We start from the raw sequence: 19,730 nt of genomic DNA, 5'->3' as shown, positions 1-19,730 counted from the left end.
AGGAAGCAGCATTGTAGTTTCGAGCAGGTTGATGCCTGGCTCATTGCGGGACCTAACCCAGCTGAACTGCTGCCAGGAGGGGGAGCCAATTGCTTCCGACACATATCAGACAGGGCCGAATGTGTCAGTACTGTAGCCTGATACAAAGGCTTCAGCAGAGGGCTTAAATGCCCAGGGTCCCATTTGGTTGTACTACATGGCCAAGCTATGCGCTTGGACCTATGGAGAATCCGGATGGCTGCCAGTGTTGAATAAAGTATCCCTGGAGTCAAGCTTGAATTACTTTGGCAAGGGGTAAAATCCATAGGCAGAGGGGCTGTTCTGCGGTGGGAATTCTTACACCACCTTGTTGGGCAAGTGGGAAAGCTTTGTCTAGGATGAACCAAAACCTAACAAGAAGCAAAAGAAGAGGGCCTTAATTTATGGGCTACATATGGTTTGCAGGTAGTTACAAGCATATAGTATTATGCAAGGGTTAACCATATCCCAACTAGAGGGCCAGGTAAAAGCTAAAAACACCAAGTTAGACAAGTTAGGTGGTAGGGTGGAAAGGTTAGAATCCCAGAATGGAAGCTATCCAGCACTGATAGGCAGGTTGGATCTGCAGGTGAGGGACTTCAGTGATCTCCTCGCCAAGAAGGAGAAGGAGATCCAGTCACTAACAACTAAACAAGAGGAATCCCAAGCTGCCATTGGGGAGCTAATGAAGGAGGTCTGCTCCAGCCAGAGCCAGCAATCTGAGCATTCCAACAGCCAGAAAAGAGTGGAGAAGCTTCAGCAGAAGCTGCTGCACACGAGGGGGCTCCTAAGAGCCATCAGCCGAGACCCTCTGAGAAAAATTTCAAGAGAATCAAGTAGTGGTACCAGCAGCTTGAGTGATACCGAGCAAAAGATTCTTCGAAAAACAAGGTGGCTGCAACCGAAAAGAGTGAAAGGACTACAGCCTTTGGCTCCCATAGAAGAAGATCTCCCAGCAGCAACAGAAACAAAGGTTCAGGAGGGGAGAATCTTGCCCATGGCACCACTAACAATGACGATAATCAGCTACGGGCCAGATTCAACACACCCATTGGAGACCCGGCATGAGATCAAGCCATATGCTCCTGAGCAGGCCTGAGCAGTAGGAAAGACCTTGGGCCCCCTGAACAGGGAGACGGCCTTAGACTGGCTGGCCAAAATAAGCTCCCTCCCAGAACTCAATAAGGAGGATGCTATTGCCTTAATATGGGAGTCTGTGCCAGGAGAGGACTTCAGAGCTCTCCCCATCCATCTGCACGTGGCTGACACCGATACCACCATGCAGCTGTATCAGGGTGTAAAGAAGTTATATTTTCCTCACGAGAACTTCATTGGCAAGTATTACTCAGAGAGACAGGGGGCCCAAGAACGCCCCGAGAGATATCTTAGTAGGAAGAAGCTGCTGTTCCAGCTTGCAGATGGCCACTCTTGTGGCACCCCGGAATTTCAGGAAGCAGTTCCCACTAGTTAACTCCCACTTTAAAGGTGGCAATGGGACCAGTGGATCACCAGACCACACTCCTGAGAGATATGGAGGATAGGATGTGGGAAGCCTTTGAAGTCCAAAGGGAAGCATTCCTGGCATTCAAAAAGAAGGTCTCCACAGTCACAGACAAGTACAGTAAGGAAAAGGAGCTCAATGTGAAAGACTCTGATCACCTGAAGAAGACCAGAAAGCATGTTACATTCCAGCAAGATAAATACCAGAGTAGTTCCAACAGCAAGGAACAAAGAACATTCCACAACATTTTGTGGAAAAAGCTGCTTCACTTTGAAAACAAAGAAGCTATCAACGGTCTGCCGACTGAGGAGCTACTGCAAAAGCTAGAACAGCATAGAAGAAAACATGAAGATGCAACCGCGTATGAGTCTCCAAAAGGTATCACAAATGAGGTTGAACCAACCTTTGTAACCTGAGCAGATTTACCAAACACTTTAGACAAACTCACTGGTAAGAATAAACATAAAAATAAGTTTGACTACAGAAGATACATTTTACGTGATTATAAGTGATAGGCAAAAAGTCAGATAAGTTAGAAAAAGAAAATAAAAGCTAAGCATCAATCTAAACTCTCAACCTTATCTAGATTAAGCATTTTTTCTCACCCCACTGGATATTGCAGGTTGCTTATTGTCTTGGATACACAGGCCTTTCCCTGTCAGGCCTAGGGACCAGTCTCCTCAGCTTCAGCATTCCTATTGCCCTGCATATCACAGTCCCTAGGATCTCCACCAGGGTTTTCTGATTCCAGCCCAGCTTCTGTGTAATATGTGGATGAGGATTACAAAGAGATTTAGGCACCTAAAGATGGAGACAGGCACCTAGTGAGATTAATCAAAGCTCCTAAGTAAGCCAGGTGGATAAATCCCATGGACATTCAATGGGAGTTAGGCACCTAATCTGCTATTGTAATAGAATAGGTAGGTGCCTAAATCCCTTTATAATCCTGGCCCCGTGTCTATCTTCTCAAGTTCTAAGGCCTGGGCTTCACTTGAAATCCAGAAACATTAAACCTATCATTTGCAAAAGAGCCTACTGGAGCACACCTTGGGTTTATACAACTGATACACTACCATCTGCAAACCTCTGCAAGAGCAGACCATAATGGACTTTATCCAGGGAAATATAGGTGCTTACAGGGTTAGGCAGCAGCTGAGCAGAGGTTTTGAGGATGTAAATTTTGTACTTAGGCACCTAAATGCTTTTGCGGATCTAACTCTCGGCTACTGCTCAGTGGGGCTGAGTTTGGACAGGTAACTTAGAGGTGAAAGCAGCAACTTCATCTCTTATCTCCCGAGCCAGCCTGTCCCATCCTGCTCTACATTGTTTGTAGTATCCACGTGGAAATGGGGTGTGAACTGAGACCTCATCTCCTTTCAAATGTTCAGGGGTCTAAGGCCAGGGACGATCCTGCTCTCTAAAGATGCCTGATTGGGGCACAATCTATTCCCAGGCCCTGCCACAGTGTGGTGCACACAGCATGGTGTGCAAGGGACATAACATCAACCCAGGGATTCAGTTACTGATAGCAAACAAAGCAATCAGACCATCAGACCAAGCAGGGAATCCCCTAGGAAACTCCCATGAGGAGCACAGAGCTTTGATTATCCCTAGTGGACATTAGCTGGGGAGAGAGTAGAAAACAGCTCAGCAGAAGGGACCCAATGTATTCTCGGTGAAAAATCACTGATTTCTCTGGAGAGGCCCCAGGAATGGGCTTGGCCCTCTGGAGGAACCAGTGACTGACTCTGCAGCATCCTGTGCAATTAGAGCAGACACAAGGGGCTGTGGGTGCTGCAGAATCTGTAACCATACAATGAACTTTTACTACAGGCCATGAGCTGTGACAGTGATTTTCAGACTGACTTCAGGGAATTACGTGCCCAACTCCCATTGACTGCACAATGGGAGTTAGGCAACTAACATCCTTAGACCCCTTTGAATATCCCAGACTTAATATACAGAGATTTCTGTTTTGTCCCCTTGTATCCTCATTTTCTTTGCACAACCCTAACCCTAAGCGGCCAGATGATTAGCCCAAGGTTCTGAAGTCTGACATTTTTCAGTAGTACATATAGAAGCCCAGGTGGCAGCTGTGCGATCTTCCCTCACTCACCACTTCCTGGACGTGTGCTTCTAACCTGTCCTGGAGGGACCCTTGCTATATATGGCAGAGGATTCCTTTCTGCATACTTCTGGACCTCTCTCTAGTAATGGAGAACAAGGGTGCAAATTTGTTTTCAGTGATGTTGACATTTGTGTGGTGGGGACACGTCTTCTAGGAACCGCACAAAGATCCCCAATCCATTTCTTAAGGTCACCATGAAGCCATCACAAGGCACAAACTTTGATGCTTATGCCAACATAGTCAGCAGTGTGCCCTTGTTGCCAAGAAGGCCAACAGCATATTGGGCTGTATTAGTAGGAGCATTGCCAGCAGATCGAGGGAAGTGATTATTCCCCTCTATTCGACACTGGTGAGGCCACACCTGGAGTATTGTGTCCAGTTTTGGTCCCCCCACTATAGAAGGGATGTGGACAAATTGGAGAGAGTCCAGAGGATGGCAACGAAAATAATTAGGGGTCTGGGGAACATGACTTACGAGGAGAGGCTGAGGGAACTGGAGTTATTTAGTCTGCAGAAGAGAACAATGAGGGGTGATTTGATAGCAGCCTGATCCTGAGGTCTCTTCTAACCCTAATATTCTATGATTCTATGATTGTAGAGAAAGGGGGAAGGACTAGGAGGTGAGATGGCACAAAATCCATCTAGCTCTTGAGGGATAAAGACAAAATTCGCTACAAAATATTTTGACTATAGGCTGGTATCCCAAAATGCGCCAAAAATTGCAGATCAGGTCTAAATAAATGTCTCCATGTGAATTACCTATCCATTCTCTGTAAGTAACCCACGTGTTACAGTTGGAGAAACCAAGGAACAGGGATTTGAGGGAATTTATTCACATATCTGGGCTTAGATCACAGGAGCTCTAGTGTCTTGATCACCTCTCTAGCCCCTGCTGCCTAGCTGTACTTGTTACTATTTTACACTGGTATTCTCAAGGGAGTGTAAGGGAGTTAGGCAAACAAGATGTACATGCCTTACTTCCTTAGGTTCCTTTGGGAATCCCACCCTTCATTTTCCGAGATTCAAGAAAAGCCCAGCCCTTGGAATTAACAAGATAGACACAGGGCCAGATTAAAAATGGGTTTAGGCACCTATATATGGAGATAGATACCTATTGGGATTTTCAGTACCATCTAAGCAGGTTAGGCGCCCAACTCTCATTGAATGTTCATGGGATTTAGCCAACTAGCTCACTTAGGAGCTTTGATAAATCCTACTGGGTGCTTGTCTCCATCTTTAGGTGCCCATATCTCTCTGTAATACTGGCCTACCGGTAACACAGAAGCTAGGGTGGAGTCAGGGTACCCGGCGGGAGATCCTAGGGCCTGTGCCATGCAGGGGTCAGACTAGGGGATCATAATGGCACCTTTTGGCTTGAAATCCATTAATTTATGAACTTTTGCCTCTGGACCTCAGCTTCTGAGCTCTGCAGGGCTTCAGGGAGTGAGTCCTGCAAGCCCTTAGGAAACAGACGTGAATAGACAGCCTTCTACAGCATCAGTCCTCTAGTGTCTGTGAAGCTCAAAGTGAGCTACACACAGCTCATCTACAGAGAGCAAAAGATCTGAATCTAATTCAGTCACTTCATTTTCAGAGGGAGGGGCGAACGGGCTCTTACACATCTGTGTCTTTGGCTTCTAGATACTACAGCAGTAGGAACAATGGAGATAGAGAATTAATGACCAAAAAATCCTGATACTGGAGGATCGAATGCATCATAAGTTAGGGAAAAATCCACAGTGACCAGCACAGTAAGTTCACTATTTCTATAAAATATTGTTGTGGATTAATATACAGAGAAAGGTAAGACTCTAAACATAAATTACAATTTGAACCCTTTAAGGCTTTAGCTGTCAATTAAGTCAGACATCTAGACCCAGTCAGAAAAAAATCAGTGCAAAATTTTGACTTTGTATTGAAGCCCAAAATCAGAAATTTTTTTAGTATTTGTCGACCAAAAATGTATTTGTTTGTATCCAATTCCTAATGTTAACTGGAAATATTAAGTTAAAAGCAGAAGAAAATTGTGGTTTTCAGTCCCCCCCCCCCAAAAAAAAACAACAAAAAAAGGGGGTTTGCTAAGTAAAGAAGAATATTTCTCTGGACATATTTGTTTAGTTCAAAATCCCATTTTGGTGGGGGGTGGGGTGGAGGGCGGGAATGGACAGAAAATCTCTGACCATCCCAAATTGGAAATTGAGCTTTAAACAAAGGTGGGGAACATTATTTTTAATAATACAGCAATTTCAAACCTGTTTGTTCTATTGCAACGATGTTTATATCTGTTTCAAAGGAATACTTATGGGACTGTAAAATACAAGCAAGCAGCAAAGCCCACAGATTGTGTTTTATACAGACTAGCACTTGTAAACTCAGATTCGGAGATGCACCAGCCACATGATGCCTCTCTATCTCAGTCCTGCTCAAGGACACAGAGGACTTCAAGGGGGATAGAAGGAAGATCTGCTCACGCCTCATATCCTCTGTCTCACACTGCTGCCAGCTGAACACCAATGCTGTAAACAGGTGCACAGAACATACACATAGTAAAACACAGCCTTTCTATATCTGAGATCACAGTCCTAGTAGACAAGGCAGAGAAAGGGGAGAGAGGAAACAGAGACACAGGGAGGGGAAGTGACTGCCCAAGGTCACCCAGCAAGTCAGTGACAGAGTCAAGAACAGAACCCAAGTCTCCTGACTACCACTGACCCACAGGGCACAGACATGAAGGTAGAGAGGGAAATGATAAAACAGAGCAGTAACAGAGGGATTCACCTAGCCCATCATCACACAGAGACACAAGTGCAGCTGGTATTTGCAGCCATGAATCAATCTGTAAGCAGGTAGCAGGCCGTCTCTACACAGAACTCAGTGTGGAATCATCACAGATGAGCTGGTGCTCGGCACGCTGTGTGTGTCTGTATCGTGTTTCCCTGGGAAGAAGGAATGAGGCATTGCTGGTGGTTTAGAAATTTCCAGTCCAAGTTGTTACCTTGCTGTTTGTCCTGAGAAGAACTGACTGGAAGGGACTTGGATCATCGAGTCCAATCCCCTGCTCTCACTGGCAACCCAGTCATATAATCCCCATCAAAAACTGATGTAGCCCCTGTTAACACCAGTTAGGTTGTTTGTCCCCAACTGCTCCTATTCGGACGCTCTTCCAGATCTTCCCTCCTCTGATGGGGACAAACCTTCTTCTCATTTCCAAGCTGAATTTACTCCTGGCCAATTTATCCCCATTCCTTCTTGTGCCGACATTGTCCTTTAGCATCAGTAGCTCTGCTCCATCCTTCGTATTTACTTCCTTGATGTATTTATAAAGAGTGTTCATAACCCCTCTCATCTGGCATTTTGTTAGGTTAAATTAGCCAAACTCTTTTAGGCTATAGGAATACTTGTGGCACCTTAGAGACTAACAAATTTATTTGAGCATAAGCTTTCGTGGGCTACAGCCCACTCCTTCGGATGCATAGAATGGAACATATATTGAGGATTATATATATACACTCTACAAAGGAAAAAGGACACTAAACTATCTAAACTACTACATGCCACAAGGAGCCACAACAGTAGTTCCCTTAACCCACCCAACAATATTGTTAATCTTTCCAGCTATACTCTTAGTCCAGCAGAAGAGTCTGTCCTATCTCGGGGCCTCTCCTTTTGTCCCTCCAGACCCACGAACATGATGCAGTTCTCCGGTGACCTAGAATCCTACTTTCGACGTCTCCGACTCAAAGAATATTTCCAACAAACCTCTGAACAGCACACTAACCCACAGAATCCCCCCACCAGCACTACAAAAAAAAAAAAAAAGGATTCTGCGTGGACTCCTCCAGACGGTCAAAACAATAGACTGGACTTCTACATAGATTGCTTCTGTCAACGTGCAAAGGCTGAAATTGTGGAAAAGCAACATCACTTGCCACATAACCTCAGCCATGCTGAACACAACGCCATCTACAGCCTCAGAAACAACTCTGACATCATAATCAAACAGGCTGACAAAGGAGGTGCTGTTGTCATCGTGAATAAATTGGAATATGACCAAGAGGCTGCTACAGGCCATTATCCTCTGATCCCACTGAGGATTACCTAAAGAAATTACACCATCTGCTAAAAAAACTCCCTGACAAAGCACAGGAACAAATCTGTACAGACACATGCCTAGAACCCCAAACAGGGGTATTCTATTTGCTACCCAAGATCCATAAACCTGGAAATCCTGGATGCCCCATCATCTCAGGCATTGGCACCCTAACATCAGGATTGTCTGGGTTATGTGGACTTTCTCCTCAGGCCCTACGCTACCACGACTCCCAGCTATTTTCGAGACACCACTGACTTCCTGAGGAAACTACAATCCATCGGTGATCTTCCAGAAAACACCATCCTGGCATCTATGGATGTAGAAGCCCTCTACACCAATATTCCACACAAAAATGGACTACAAGCTATCAGGAACAGTATCCCCGATAATGTCACAGCTAACCTGGTGGCTGAATTTTGTGAATTTTTCCTCACCCACAACTATTTCACATTTGGGGACAATATATACCTTCAAATCAGCGGCACTGCTATGGGTACCCTCATGTCCCACAGTATGCCAACATTTTTATGGCTGACTTAGAACAACGCTTCCTTAGCTCTCGTCCCCTAATGCTCCTACTCTACTTGCGCTATATTGATGACATCTTCATCATCTGGATCCATGGAAAAGAAGCCTTTGAGGATTCCACCATGATTTCAATAATTTCCATCCCACCATCAACCTCAGCCTAGATCAATCCACACAAGCAGTCCATTTCCTGGACACTACTGTGCTAATAAGCAATGGTCACATAAATACGACCCTATACCAGAAACCTACTGACCACTATACTTACCTACATGCCTCCAGCTTCCATCCAGAACACACCACATGATCCATTGTCTACAGCCAAGCTCTAAGATACAACCGCATTTGCTCCAATCCCTCAGATAGAGACAAGCACCTACAAGATCTCTATCAGGCATTCTTAAAACTACAATACTCACCTGCTGAAGTGAAAAAACAGATTGACAGCCAGACGAGTACCCAGAAGTCACCTCCTACAAGACAGGCCCAACAAAGAAAATAAAAGAACACCACTAGCCGTCACCTTGAGCCCCCAACTAAAACATCTCCAGCACATCATCAAAGATATACAACCTATCCTGAAAGATGATCCCTCACTCTCACAGATCTTGGGAGACAGACCTGTCCTCGCTTACAGACAACCCCCCAACCTGAAGCAAATAATCACCAGCAACCTCACATCACTGAACAAAAACACTGACCCAGTAACCTATCCTTGCAACAGAGCCTGATGCCAACTCTGTCCACATATCTATTCAAGTGACATCATCATAGGACCTATTCACATCAGCCATACCATCAGGGGCTCTATCAAGGCTGGATCCCCACTTTGAACTTTAGGGTACAAATGTAGGGGCCTGCATGAAAACTTCTAAGCTTAACTACCAGCTTAGCTCTGGTTCCGCTGCCACCATTTCCCTCCCTGGGAAGCCTGAGAAACCTTTCAGCAACTCCCTGGTGAGTACAGATCCAAACACCTTGGATCTTAAAACAAGGAGAAATTAACCATCCCCCCTCCTTCCTCCCACCAAGTCCTGGTGAACACAGATCTAATCCCCTTGGGATCTAAAACAAGGTGAAATTAACCATCCCCCCTCCTTCCTCCCACCAACTCCTGGTGAATAAAGATCCAAACCCCTTGGATCTTAAAAACAAAGAAAAATTAATCAGATTCTTAAAAAGAAGGCTTTTAATTAAAGAAAAAAAAGTAAAAATCATCTCTGTAAAATCAGTATGGAAATTAACCTTACAGGGTAATCAAACTTAAAGAGCTCAGAGGACTCCCCTCTAGTCTCAGGTTCAAAGTACAGCAAACAAAGATAAACACTCTAGTAAAAGGTACATTTACAAGTTGAGAAAAACAAAGGAAAACTAACACGCCTTGCCTGGCTATTTACTTACAAGTTTGAAATAGGAGAGACTTGTTTAGAAAGATGTGGAGAACCTGGATTGATGTCTGGTCCCTCTCAGTCCCGAGAACGAACACGTCACAAAACAAAGAACACAAACAAAAGCCTTCCCCCCCCCAAGATTTGAAAGTATCTTGTCCCCTTATTGGTCCTTTAGGTCACATGCCAGCCAGGTTACCTGAGCTTCTTAACCCTTTACAGGGAAAAGGATTTTGGAGTCTCTGGCCAGGAGGGATTTTATAGTACTGTACACAGGACAGCTGTTACCCTTCCCTTTATAGTTATGACAGGCTCATTCACCTGCACATCTACCAATGTGATATATGCCATCATGTGCCAGCAATGCCCCTCTGCCATGTACATTGGCCAAACCGGACAGTCTCTACGCAAAAGAATTAATGGACACAAATCTGACATCAGGAATCATAATACTCAAAAACCAGTAGGAGAACACTTTAACCTGTCTGGTCATTCAATGACAGACCTGCGGGTGGCAATTTTGCAACAGAAAAGCTTCAAAAACAGACTCCAACGAGAAAATGCTAAGCTGGAATTGATATGCAAACTAGATACAATCAATTTAGGCTTGAATAAGGATTGGGAATGGCTGAGCCATTACAAACATTGAATCTATCTCCCCTTGTAAGTATTCTCACACTTCTTATCAAACTGTCTGTACTGGGCTATCTTGATCATCACTTCAAAAGTTTTCTTCTCTTACTTAATTGGCCTCTCAGAGTTGGTAAGACAACTCCCACCTATTCATGCTCTCTGTATGTGTATATATATCTCCTCAATATATGTTCCATTCTGTCCATCCGAAGAAGTGGGCTGTAACCCATGAAAGCTTATGCTCAAATACATTTGTTAGTCTCTCAGGTGCCACAAGTACTCCTGTTCTTTTTTGCTGATACAGATTAACACGGCTGCTACTCTGAAATCTTTTAGGCTATATCTACTCAGCAAACTAGGGCTGTGAATCACCAGCTTGCATACATGTATTCACACTAGGTCAATGAGTATAAATAGCAGTGTAGCTGCGGTAGCATGGTTGGCAGCATGTCTTAGCCATGCTGAATAAAAGCCTACCTGAACCCTGGGGCTATATATTCAGCACAGATTCCCATGCTACCATGGCCATGCTACTTTTCAGACTTGTGATAGCTGTCGTCGAGCTATTGCAAGTAGTGTATGCGATCTGGGAATCACTCCCCCTATTTTGTAGTGTAGATGTAGCCTTATTCTTCTCTCCTCAAATAGCTTTCCATTGTAGCAATAGGATGACCATCATTCCTAAAATAATTGGGTTTGGGTTGTAACTTGTTCCATATTTAAACTGCATTTTATCAAGCCTCATCTTGGACCAGATCCTCAGATCATGGAAAGGGACACCATCCATTTACTGTAAGGGAGCTGTGGCAATTTACACTGGTGTGACAATGCTCCTCACTAGTGGTGTGATTGTCAGAGGTGAGTAGGCAGGAGCGCTCTAGCCTCACCATTGTCCTTGCTCTTCCTTCCATAGGCAGTCCATGATGTACTGAGAAAGCAAATGTCCAACCAAACTACCATGACCGAGTTCCTTCTCCTGGGATTGTCTGAGGTTCAGGATTTTACACTCTGTGGTGTTTCTAGGGACTTACCTGGCAGCCCTGGTGAGGAATCTCCTTGTTATCATCCTTGTAGTGCTTGACCATCACCTTCATACCCCCATATACTTCTTCCTGATGAATTTGTCCATACTAGACCTGAGATCCATCTCCGTCTCTGTCCCCATGTCCATGGTCAATTCCCTATTGAACGCCAGGTTGTTTTCTTATGCTGGATTCGTTGCCCAAGTTTTTCTCTTCATTTTCTTCACTGTGGCTGACTTTGCTTTTCTCACCATCATGGTTTACGACTGGTATGTTGCCATCTGCCAACCACTGCACTATGAGACTATAATGAACAGGAGAGCTTGTGTCCAAATGGCAGCTAGTGCCTGGATTAGTAGAATTCAGGTCTCTACTATGCGGACTGAAAATATATTTGCATTAAACTTTTGTGGAGGCAACATGATGGATCAGTTCTTCTGTGAAATCCCCCAGCTACTCAGGATCTCCCGTTCTGACTGATACTTTAGTGAAGTTGTTGCTAATTCTTTTCTATTGTTCTTAGGCTTAAACTGTTTTGCTTTTATAATTGTGTCATATGTTCAGATCTTCAAAACAGGGCTGAGGATCCCTTCTGAGTGGGGCCGGCATAAAGCCTTCTCCACCTGCCCTCCTCACATCATTGTGATCTCTTCGTTACTTTGCATTGGTAGGTTTGCATACATGAAACCCACCTCCAGCTCAACATCAGGTCTAGATGTCATGGTGGCTGTAATCTCTTCTGTGGTGCCTCCAGTGATGAATCCAGTCATCTACAGCATGAGGAACAAGGAGATAAAAGGTGCCTTAATGAAACTGACTGAGGGGAAGTTATTCAAGATGAATAAAATTTCCAGATTTCTCCCAATGACATGTTTGCATACTGTGCTTCTTTACAGATATAATCAATTGATGACATTATTGTCTCCATGGGAATGTGATGTGCAGTCTTTTTATGCAAAAACTCTACGTTCACAGTAGTAATAATCCAGACTAAGTTCACTGACATCAGTGGAGATACTGTATGTTTACACCAGTGTAAATTAGATAAGAATCTATCTATCTATCTATCTATCTATCTATCTATCTATCTATCTATCNAATTAGATAAGAATCTATCTATCTATCTATCTATCTATCTATCTATCTATCTATCTATCTATCTATCAAAAAAAAATTGTTAACACAGAGTTGAGGTCGCCTAGTGATAGCCCTTGCCGTACCAGGGCATTTAGTTCAGCAACACTTAAACCTTGGAAACCCAAGAAATACAGAATGAAGGTACATGCTCACATAACCTTAACTCTGACCCCAGGATCTGACAATAGCTACTTGGAATTATCTGCCTACACTCCAACTGCATTCACTGTGCTAGCTGTAGCTGTATTGAATAATGGAGGCAGTAGGTGGGGCAAGTTGGTGGAGGTGTGATTGTGAAGGTGATATGAGGAGATTTGGGGATTAGCTGAGGAGTGTCACAGAGCTGTGACTGTGATATAACAAGATCTGGGTCTGAGTCCCACCATGTATGTGATCAAGGGAGAGAGGTGCACCTGTCCCTCAAGGGTCCCGTTTTGCATCAATTCAATACAGAATGGTGTAGTTTGTGTCAGTAGCAGGGCACTGGTGTCTTCTTGCCATGGGTATAGCCAGTAGTGAAGTGGGATACGAGAGCAGGCTGTGGATTTAATGATGGGTAGGGAAGTATAAATAAAGGTGATCTCCTGTATGAAAGGGGCTGTAAAAAGGAATGAATTGCCTGTTATATTTCACTGGTGCGGTGTTCTGTCAGGGGAGCAGGCTGTGCTTGAGGGCAGGGCAGGTGAAGGTAGCTCCAGTGACAAGGCAGAGTGGAAGCGTGTGCTGTTATATTTGCACCTGGCAGAGAAGAAGATAAACATTGACACCAAGGAAGCTGACAAGAACACAGCTGAGTGCTGTGCTCTTTTTATTTTTCTAACTGCAGAATGGAAAGTAACATGAAAGTGAAGCTGTGTGCTGGGGAGGGGAGAGTGCTCAAACATTGAAAGGCACAGGACATCATGTGTGTTATGGGTGTTGTGAGGCATCGCAAAGGGACAGGGGAGTTATGTTTATGAGGGCATTTAATTCAGTTCTGCATTTCCTTGTTAGAAGTGTGAGTAGCTGAAATTGACCTTCTGGACAGGCACGAGCTGTCACTGGGAAACCGTAACTCTCTGTTAATGAAGTTTTATTTCCTAATTTTTTAAGAGAAAGAAAGCTTGTTGGTCGGAGTTAGTGGTCATTGTGGTGGCTGTAAGTGTCAGTGGATATGGATGATGAGTGAAGCAAAAGGCTTTTTTAAGAACCATCACATTTTTCTGGAAAGGAGCTGTATTCTGTGCACTGCTTGGCCAATCTGGGTTATCCTCACATCCACCCACTACCCCCAAATCTCTCAGTAAGCGCAGCACAAAGCTGGACACAGCCATCTGCAGTAATGCAGGCTCAGAGCGGTGGGAAGTGGCCTGTTCATCTCATTGAGTTGTTCTCAGCCGAGTGAGAAACACCTCCAGGAGACAGTACAGCCTGAAACAATCACTTGGAGAGGTGTGAACTGCTCCCCTCATATCAGTCACCCAGGTGCCAGCAGGCTGTTCAGTGTGTTGTGGGTGCATGTCCCTGTTTGCCTCTTCACAGCTTGACACCCCGAGGGGTGGCGCTTCCGCAGACCCTGGCACACATTGGGAGGGTTAAGGAGACAGCCTCAGTCACCTCCCCTCTCCCCTGCCCTGCCGAAGGGCAAGATCAAAGCCCCCAACATCAAAAAAGGGGGAGAATGAGGGGAGATACCCCCAGAGATGCATAGAAAACTCCACTCCCCCGACATTGGCACACACCAGGGAGGGAAATGTGAGGCTGTCGGGCGCCCTGCCCCTTGTTCTAGCTCTGGATCCAGCAGAGAAGGAGATAGACACACACGCACATAGAGCGCTGATGAAAAGACAGCAGGGTGCTGTGCTCGCTGTTGAAAAACTGAAACTAAAACAGGAAAATGAAGCTTTCCGCTGGGGAGGGGGGAGAGTATAGAGCCCCCTGAACATTGAAAGAAAGAGGACATCGCACCCCTCTGTTGTCCCAGTCCCCCTATCACTCACACTCATATCTCCCATTCCCAGTGTTCCATCCCTCCTTATCTCCTGACCTCCAATCCACCTCCTACCCACCTTCCCTTTCAATCCCCTGCCCCATAATCACCCCTGTCCTCCCTGCCCCAAAAACCCTTCTCCCCTAATTCCCATCCTCATCATGCTCCCCTCCAGAACGTCAGTGCGTTTCAAAAATAGTTTCAGCACTTTTTAAATTTCCTGCTGTGCTCAGGTGACATTTCCCCACAATTCAAAACACTCAGACAGAGCCAGATGCCTCCTGTTCTTAGTTTCAGATTTCTGCTCGGGGTTAGATTTCAACTCAAAGTGTCCAGCTGCCATGCAGTTTTGCCAGCCAGAACATTCCAACTTATAAGTAGTTTTCAACCAGCTCATGCTCTCTCCATGCTTGTGCCCACTGTAATCCATTCGGCGTGATTCCAAGCACTTCTGAGGCTGAAGGACCAAACTGAGAGCTAAACTCTTTGACTAATAACACCGTAACTTTATTTCCCCTGTAGAGAGGCTGGGGTAGCCTTGAGCACTGGGTATTGCTGGGACAAAATGACCAGCAGGGTGAGACACTGACAGGGATCATGAAAGCATTCACAGTTACATTCGATCAGAGAATGAATTAAACCACCATGGTGCAGGTCTCACTCACAGGGAATCTCCCTGATGTGGAGGTTAGTGCAAAATTGTCCATGGCGGGGGGGTCTCTGCCCCTCCTTCTACAGTAGCTGGTGCTGGTTCCTCCAGGAGTCACTGCTCTCAGCAGGGCAGTTCCCAGGAGCCTGGGGAAAGAGGCACATTTAGTCCCATAAAGCTCTGCTGACTCTCAGGGCTGAATTCAGACACTCTAGGGCCATGCAAGGGACTCTCTGCCCTTGATCCGGTGTCCCATGTGGCGTGGCGGTGGCAGGAATCCCTCAAAGAGAGGCTGGGACAGTGGCATTGGACCCCTTCTCTGTCCCAGAAGAGGAGCAAGTGACTGTCCCCCAACCCTTTGGGATCAGCATGGTGCCCACAGAGAGTCAGGGGGCAGTTGTGGTATTCCGAGTCCTTACTTTCCCAGCCAGGGTGTATCTGCTTGGGTGAGGGGGTCAGGACTGCTATTCTCTTCCCCTCCTCCTGCACACCGAGGCCCCTGCTGAGGTGGGGTTGTTGGAGTCCCCCAGAGCAGTTCATACCCCAAGGAGATGCCTGGGGCAGTTCCCTTCTCCCACAGCTCTTGTCTCAGGCCCTCTTCAGACTCAGGCAGACGATGCTGCAGATGCTGCAGTGGGCGCAGATCTCCCCATCCCATCTTTATTGTTCCAGGCTGTGGGTCATGCAATATCTTTTGCTGGCCTCTGTCAGAGCCGGGGCACTGGACTCTGGTGATTCCTATATTCCTGTGGAACACAGGCAAATTCTGTTTTGAAAAAAAAGAAAGACAAATATTTCATCCAGATCTATGAAAATTCATTAAGAGCTCAAACAAAACTGAATCATGGATCATCTCTAAATAAAAGTTTCATTATCAATTTTCTCATCCAGTCTCAATTATTATGCCCCAGATTTTGGTAGTGAGACACAGAGAGTTGAAGTAACATAGCTGCATAGTTTTTGGCATCTTGTGAACTCCTGTCTCTAGATCCCTGGCAGTACTAGTTATAATTTCAGGCTGGGATTCTCAAGGGAGTCTAAGGGAGTTAGGAGCCCAAGATGTACATGTCTTACTCCCGTAGACTCTTTTGTGAATCCCAGCCTTCATTATGTGAAATTCAGGAAAAGCCTGGGCCTTGGAAATGAACAAGATAGGCACAGAACCAGGATTACAAAGGCACCTAAAGAAGGAGACAGGTGCCTATTGGAATTTACAATAGCATCTAAGCAGGTTAAACTCCTAACTCCCAGTGAATGGCCGTAGGTGCTTGTCTCCATCTTTGTAATCCTGGCCCACAGATAACACAGACGCTGGGCTGGAATCAGGGAATGCTGGGGGAGATCATATGTGGGGGTGCAATGTGGGGCTTAGACTTGAGGGACAGAATGGCTCTTTTGGCTTTATCACCTAGGCATCTATGCACTTGCCTCTGGGCCTCTGCTGCTGAGCTGTGCAGGGCTCCAGGGAGCGAGTCCCACTAGCCCTTCGGAAATAGACATGAATAAATCACCTTTCTGCAGCATCAGTCCTTTAATGCCAATGATGCTCAGTGCCAGCTACACACAGCTCATCTGCAGAGAGCAACAGGTTTGAGTCTAGTTCTGTCAGTTCAGTCTCAGAATGAGGAGGTGGGGAAAGGATTCTCGGATACCTGTGCCTTTAGCTTCTAGATTCTGGTATATAGATAGATATTGACCAAAGAATCATGGTGCTGGATGACTGAATGTGTCATATGTTGGGAAAAAATACACAAAGATCAGTACAGGAAGTTTGCTATTTCAATTAAATATGTTGGGGGAGGGAGGGGGTCAACATTCAGGGGAAAATTAAGATGATAAATAAGACTTACATTATGAACTCATTAAGACTTTTACTTTCAGTTTAATCAAATACCTGTTGCTGATTGGAATTTTTCCACCCTTTGGGAAAATCTTGACTTTTCACAGGAAACCCCAAATCATTTCCCCCCCCCCCCCAGTTTTTGGCAAATGAAAAACTTTCTGCTGAAAACTAGATTTTTTTTTATCACAATACCAAAAAAGTTTGTTTTTTGTGTTTTCAGTTTCTTTACAAAATAATCCCAAAATCTTTGAGATTCTAAGATTTTGTTGGTGGTGGTGTGGTTTAGCTAAAAAAACAATCTCCTTTAACACAGCTGAAAATTTCCAGACAGCCGTAAATTTTAAATAAATTAGAGAACATTAATATTGCCTGATAAGAGCTTGATTTCAAACCATTTATTCTGTTGCAGCTGTGTGATTTCTCTTTCAACGGGATAGTTGTGAGGAGGTAACAACTGAATAACCAGTAAAGTTGGCAGTGCACAGAATGTTTCATACAGACTAGTCTCTTAAAACCCTGGTTTATAGTTGAACCAGGCAGCCAAAGCTGTCTATCCTGACCCCATTCAAGGACATATGGGAACTCACTGGGGCTATGTTTTCAAAGGTATTTAGGTGTCTAGTGGGGTTTTCAGAAGCACCTAGGACCTTATAACTCTTTAATTTCAAGGGGTTTTGGGGCCTAGATGCTTTTGAAAATCCCACTAGGTGCCTCAATACCTTTAACAATCAGCTCCACAACCCCTCTCCGAAAGCCCTTACAATCCTAGTAGACATAGCAGAGAAAGGGAAGGAGGGGAAAGAGAGGCAGAAAGAGGGGAAATGACTGGCCTAAGGTCACACATCAGGTCACTGGCAGAGACAAGACTAGAGCTCAAGTGTCCCTGTACCTCACAGCACAGAGTAAACGATACAACATAGTGGTGATGGAGGGGTCCTGCTAGTCCATTGTTACATGCAGACTGAAGTGCAGATGGGAGTTGATCCCATAAATCAATTTGTAAGCAGGCAGCAGGCACAGAGCTTGCGGTAGAAAAATTAACAGATGAGCTGCTACTTATGATACTGGAAGGGTCTATGTCATATTGCCCTTCAAAGTGGGAATCAGGATGTGTTGTCATTTTAGTCTATTAGTTTAATGTCCAAGTTGTGAGCTTGGTGTTCGTCACAATGGAGGGACCTTCTTTGCAAGAATTGTTGGATTTGGAGTGTGCTTTGTTCCATCCTTCATACTGCATTTTATCATGCCTCACCTTGGGCCAAATCCTCAGATCGTGTAAAGTGATGAAGCTCTGTTGAGTTTAAAGGAGGTTATACTAGTATGATAATATGACTGATGGATCGTCAGAGTTGAGGAGTACTAACAACACCTAGTCATTGTAAGTGACAAGTTCTGTGCACCTTTGAGATTCATTTAATGAGATATTAGAGAAAGGGGAATCCGGGCAATTGTTTCTGTCACTCTAATCCTGACCATTGTCCTTCTCATTCCCTCCACAGCCATTACTCAGTGTATTGACGAAGAAAATGTCCAACCAAACCATTGTGACTGAATTTCTTCTCCTGGGATTCTCTGACGTTCAGGAACTGCAGATTTTACACTTTGTGGTGTTTCTACTGCTTTATCTGGCATCCCTGCTGGGGAACCTTCTCATCATCACAGCCATAGCCTTCGACCGCCACCTTCACAACCCCATGTACTTCTTCCTGATGAATCTGTCCATCCTAGACTTCGGCTCCATCTCTGTCACCATCCCCAAATCCATGGCCAATTCCCTCACAAACACCAGATCGATTCCTTATTCTGGATGTGTTGCCCAAGTCTTTTTTTACATATTCTTTGCTTCAGCAAATTTTGCCTTACTGACCATCATGGCGTACGACCGATACGTTGCCATCTGCCAACCACTGCACTATGAGATGATGATGAACAGGAGAGCTTGTGTCCAAATGGCAGCCAGTGCCTGGATCAGTGGTATTCTCTACTCTGCATTGCACACTGGGAACACGTTTGCGATATCCTTCTGTGGAGGCAACATGGTGGATCAGTTCTTCTGTGAAGTCCCCCAGCTCCTCCACCTCTCCTGCTCTAACTCTTACCTCGGTGAAGTTGTTGTTATTTCTCTTAGTGTGCTTTTATTTTTAATATGCTTTGCTTTTATAATTGTGTCGTATATTCAGATCTACAAAGCAGTGCTGAGAATCCCTTCTGAGCAGGGCCGGCATAAAGCCTTCTCCACCTGCCTCCCTCACCTCATTGTGGTCTCCTTATTGCTTTCCACTGCCATCTTTGCCTTTCTGAAACCCACCTCCAGCTCAACCTCAGATCTGAATCTTTTGGTGGCTGTTCTCTATTCCATAATGCCCCCAATAATGAATCCGATCATCTACAGCATGAGAAACAAGGAAATGAAAGGTGCACTGAATAAACTGATAGGTTGGAGGTTATTCAGCAAGAATAAAATGTCTATATTTCTCCACTGATCACGATTTCATTCTGTGTTTCTTTATTGATATAAATATCTGGTGACATTATTGCCGTCATGAGAACATACTGTGCAATCAGTTTATGCAGAATTGAGTATTTACACTAATAAAAATCAAGACAAACTTAAGTCAAGAAAAAAAGTAGCTACTAGAAGTTTACATCAATGCAATTAAGATCGGACTCTATCTATCTATCTATCTATCTATCTATCTATCTATCTATCTATCTATCTGTCTATCTACTGCTAGTCATCACCATTCTATGTGATAATCTTGCACATAAAATCAGTAGCCACAGCAAAGTCCCTACTGGGTTCTCTGGATCTTTTTATTTT

General features: G+C 44.8%; 1 protein-coding gene and 1 pseudogene across 1 annotated transcript; both read left to right on the top strand.

Moving 5' to 3' along the window:
• The first annotated feature begins 1,509 nt into the window (after positions 1-1,509).
• Positions 1,510-12,221, top strand: LOC117887531 (annotated as a pseudogene).
• A 6,208-nt stretch (positions 12,222-18,429) lies between these two features.
• LOC117887530 (olfactory receptor 14A16-like) lies at positions 18,430-19,392 on the top strand. The gene has a single exon (XM_034790185.1). The coding sequence runs from the start codon at positions 18,436-18,438 to the stop codon at positions 19,390-19,392; it is 957 nt and encodes a 318-aa protein (XP_034646076.1). The 5' UTR covers positions 18,430-18,435.
• The last annotated feature ends 338 nt before the right edge of the window (positions 19,393-19,730 follow it).

The sequence above is a fragment of the Trachemys scripta genome, chromosome 14 (assembly GCF_013100865.1).
Source record: "Trachemys scripta elegans isolate TJP31775 chromosome 14, CAS_Tse_1.0, whole genome shotgun sequence".
Taxonomy (NCBI): domain Eukaryota; kingdom Metazoa; phylum Chordata; order Testudines; family Emydidae; genus Trachemys; species Trachemys scripta.
This window is presented reverse-complemented; position numbering and strand designations above follow the sequence as displayed.

Excerpts from the sequence above, each read along its gene's own strand:
- LOC117887530 (XM_034790185.1), top strand. The coding sequence starts at position 18,436 with ATGTCCAACCAAACCATTGTGACTGAATTTCTTCTCCTGGGATTCTCT.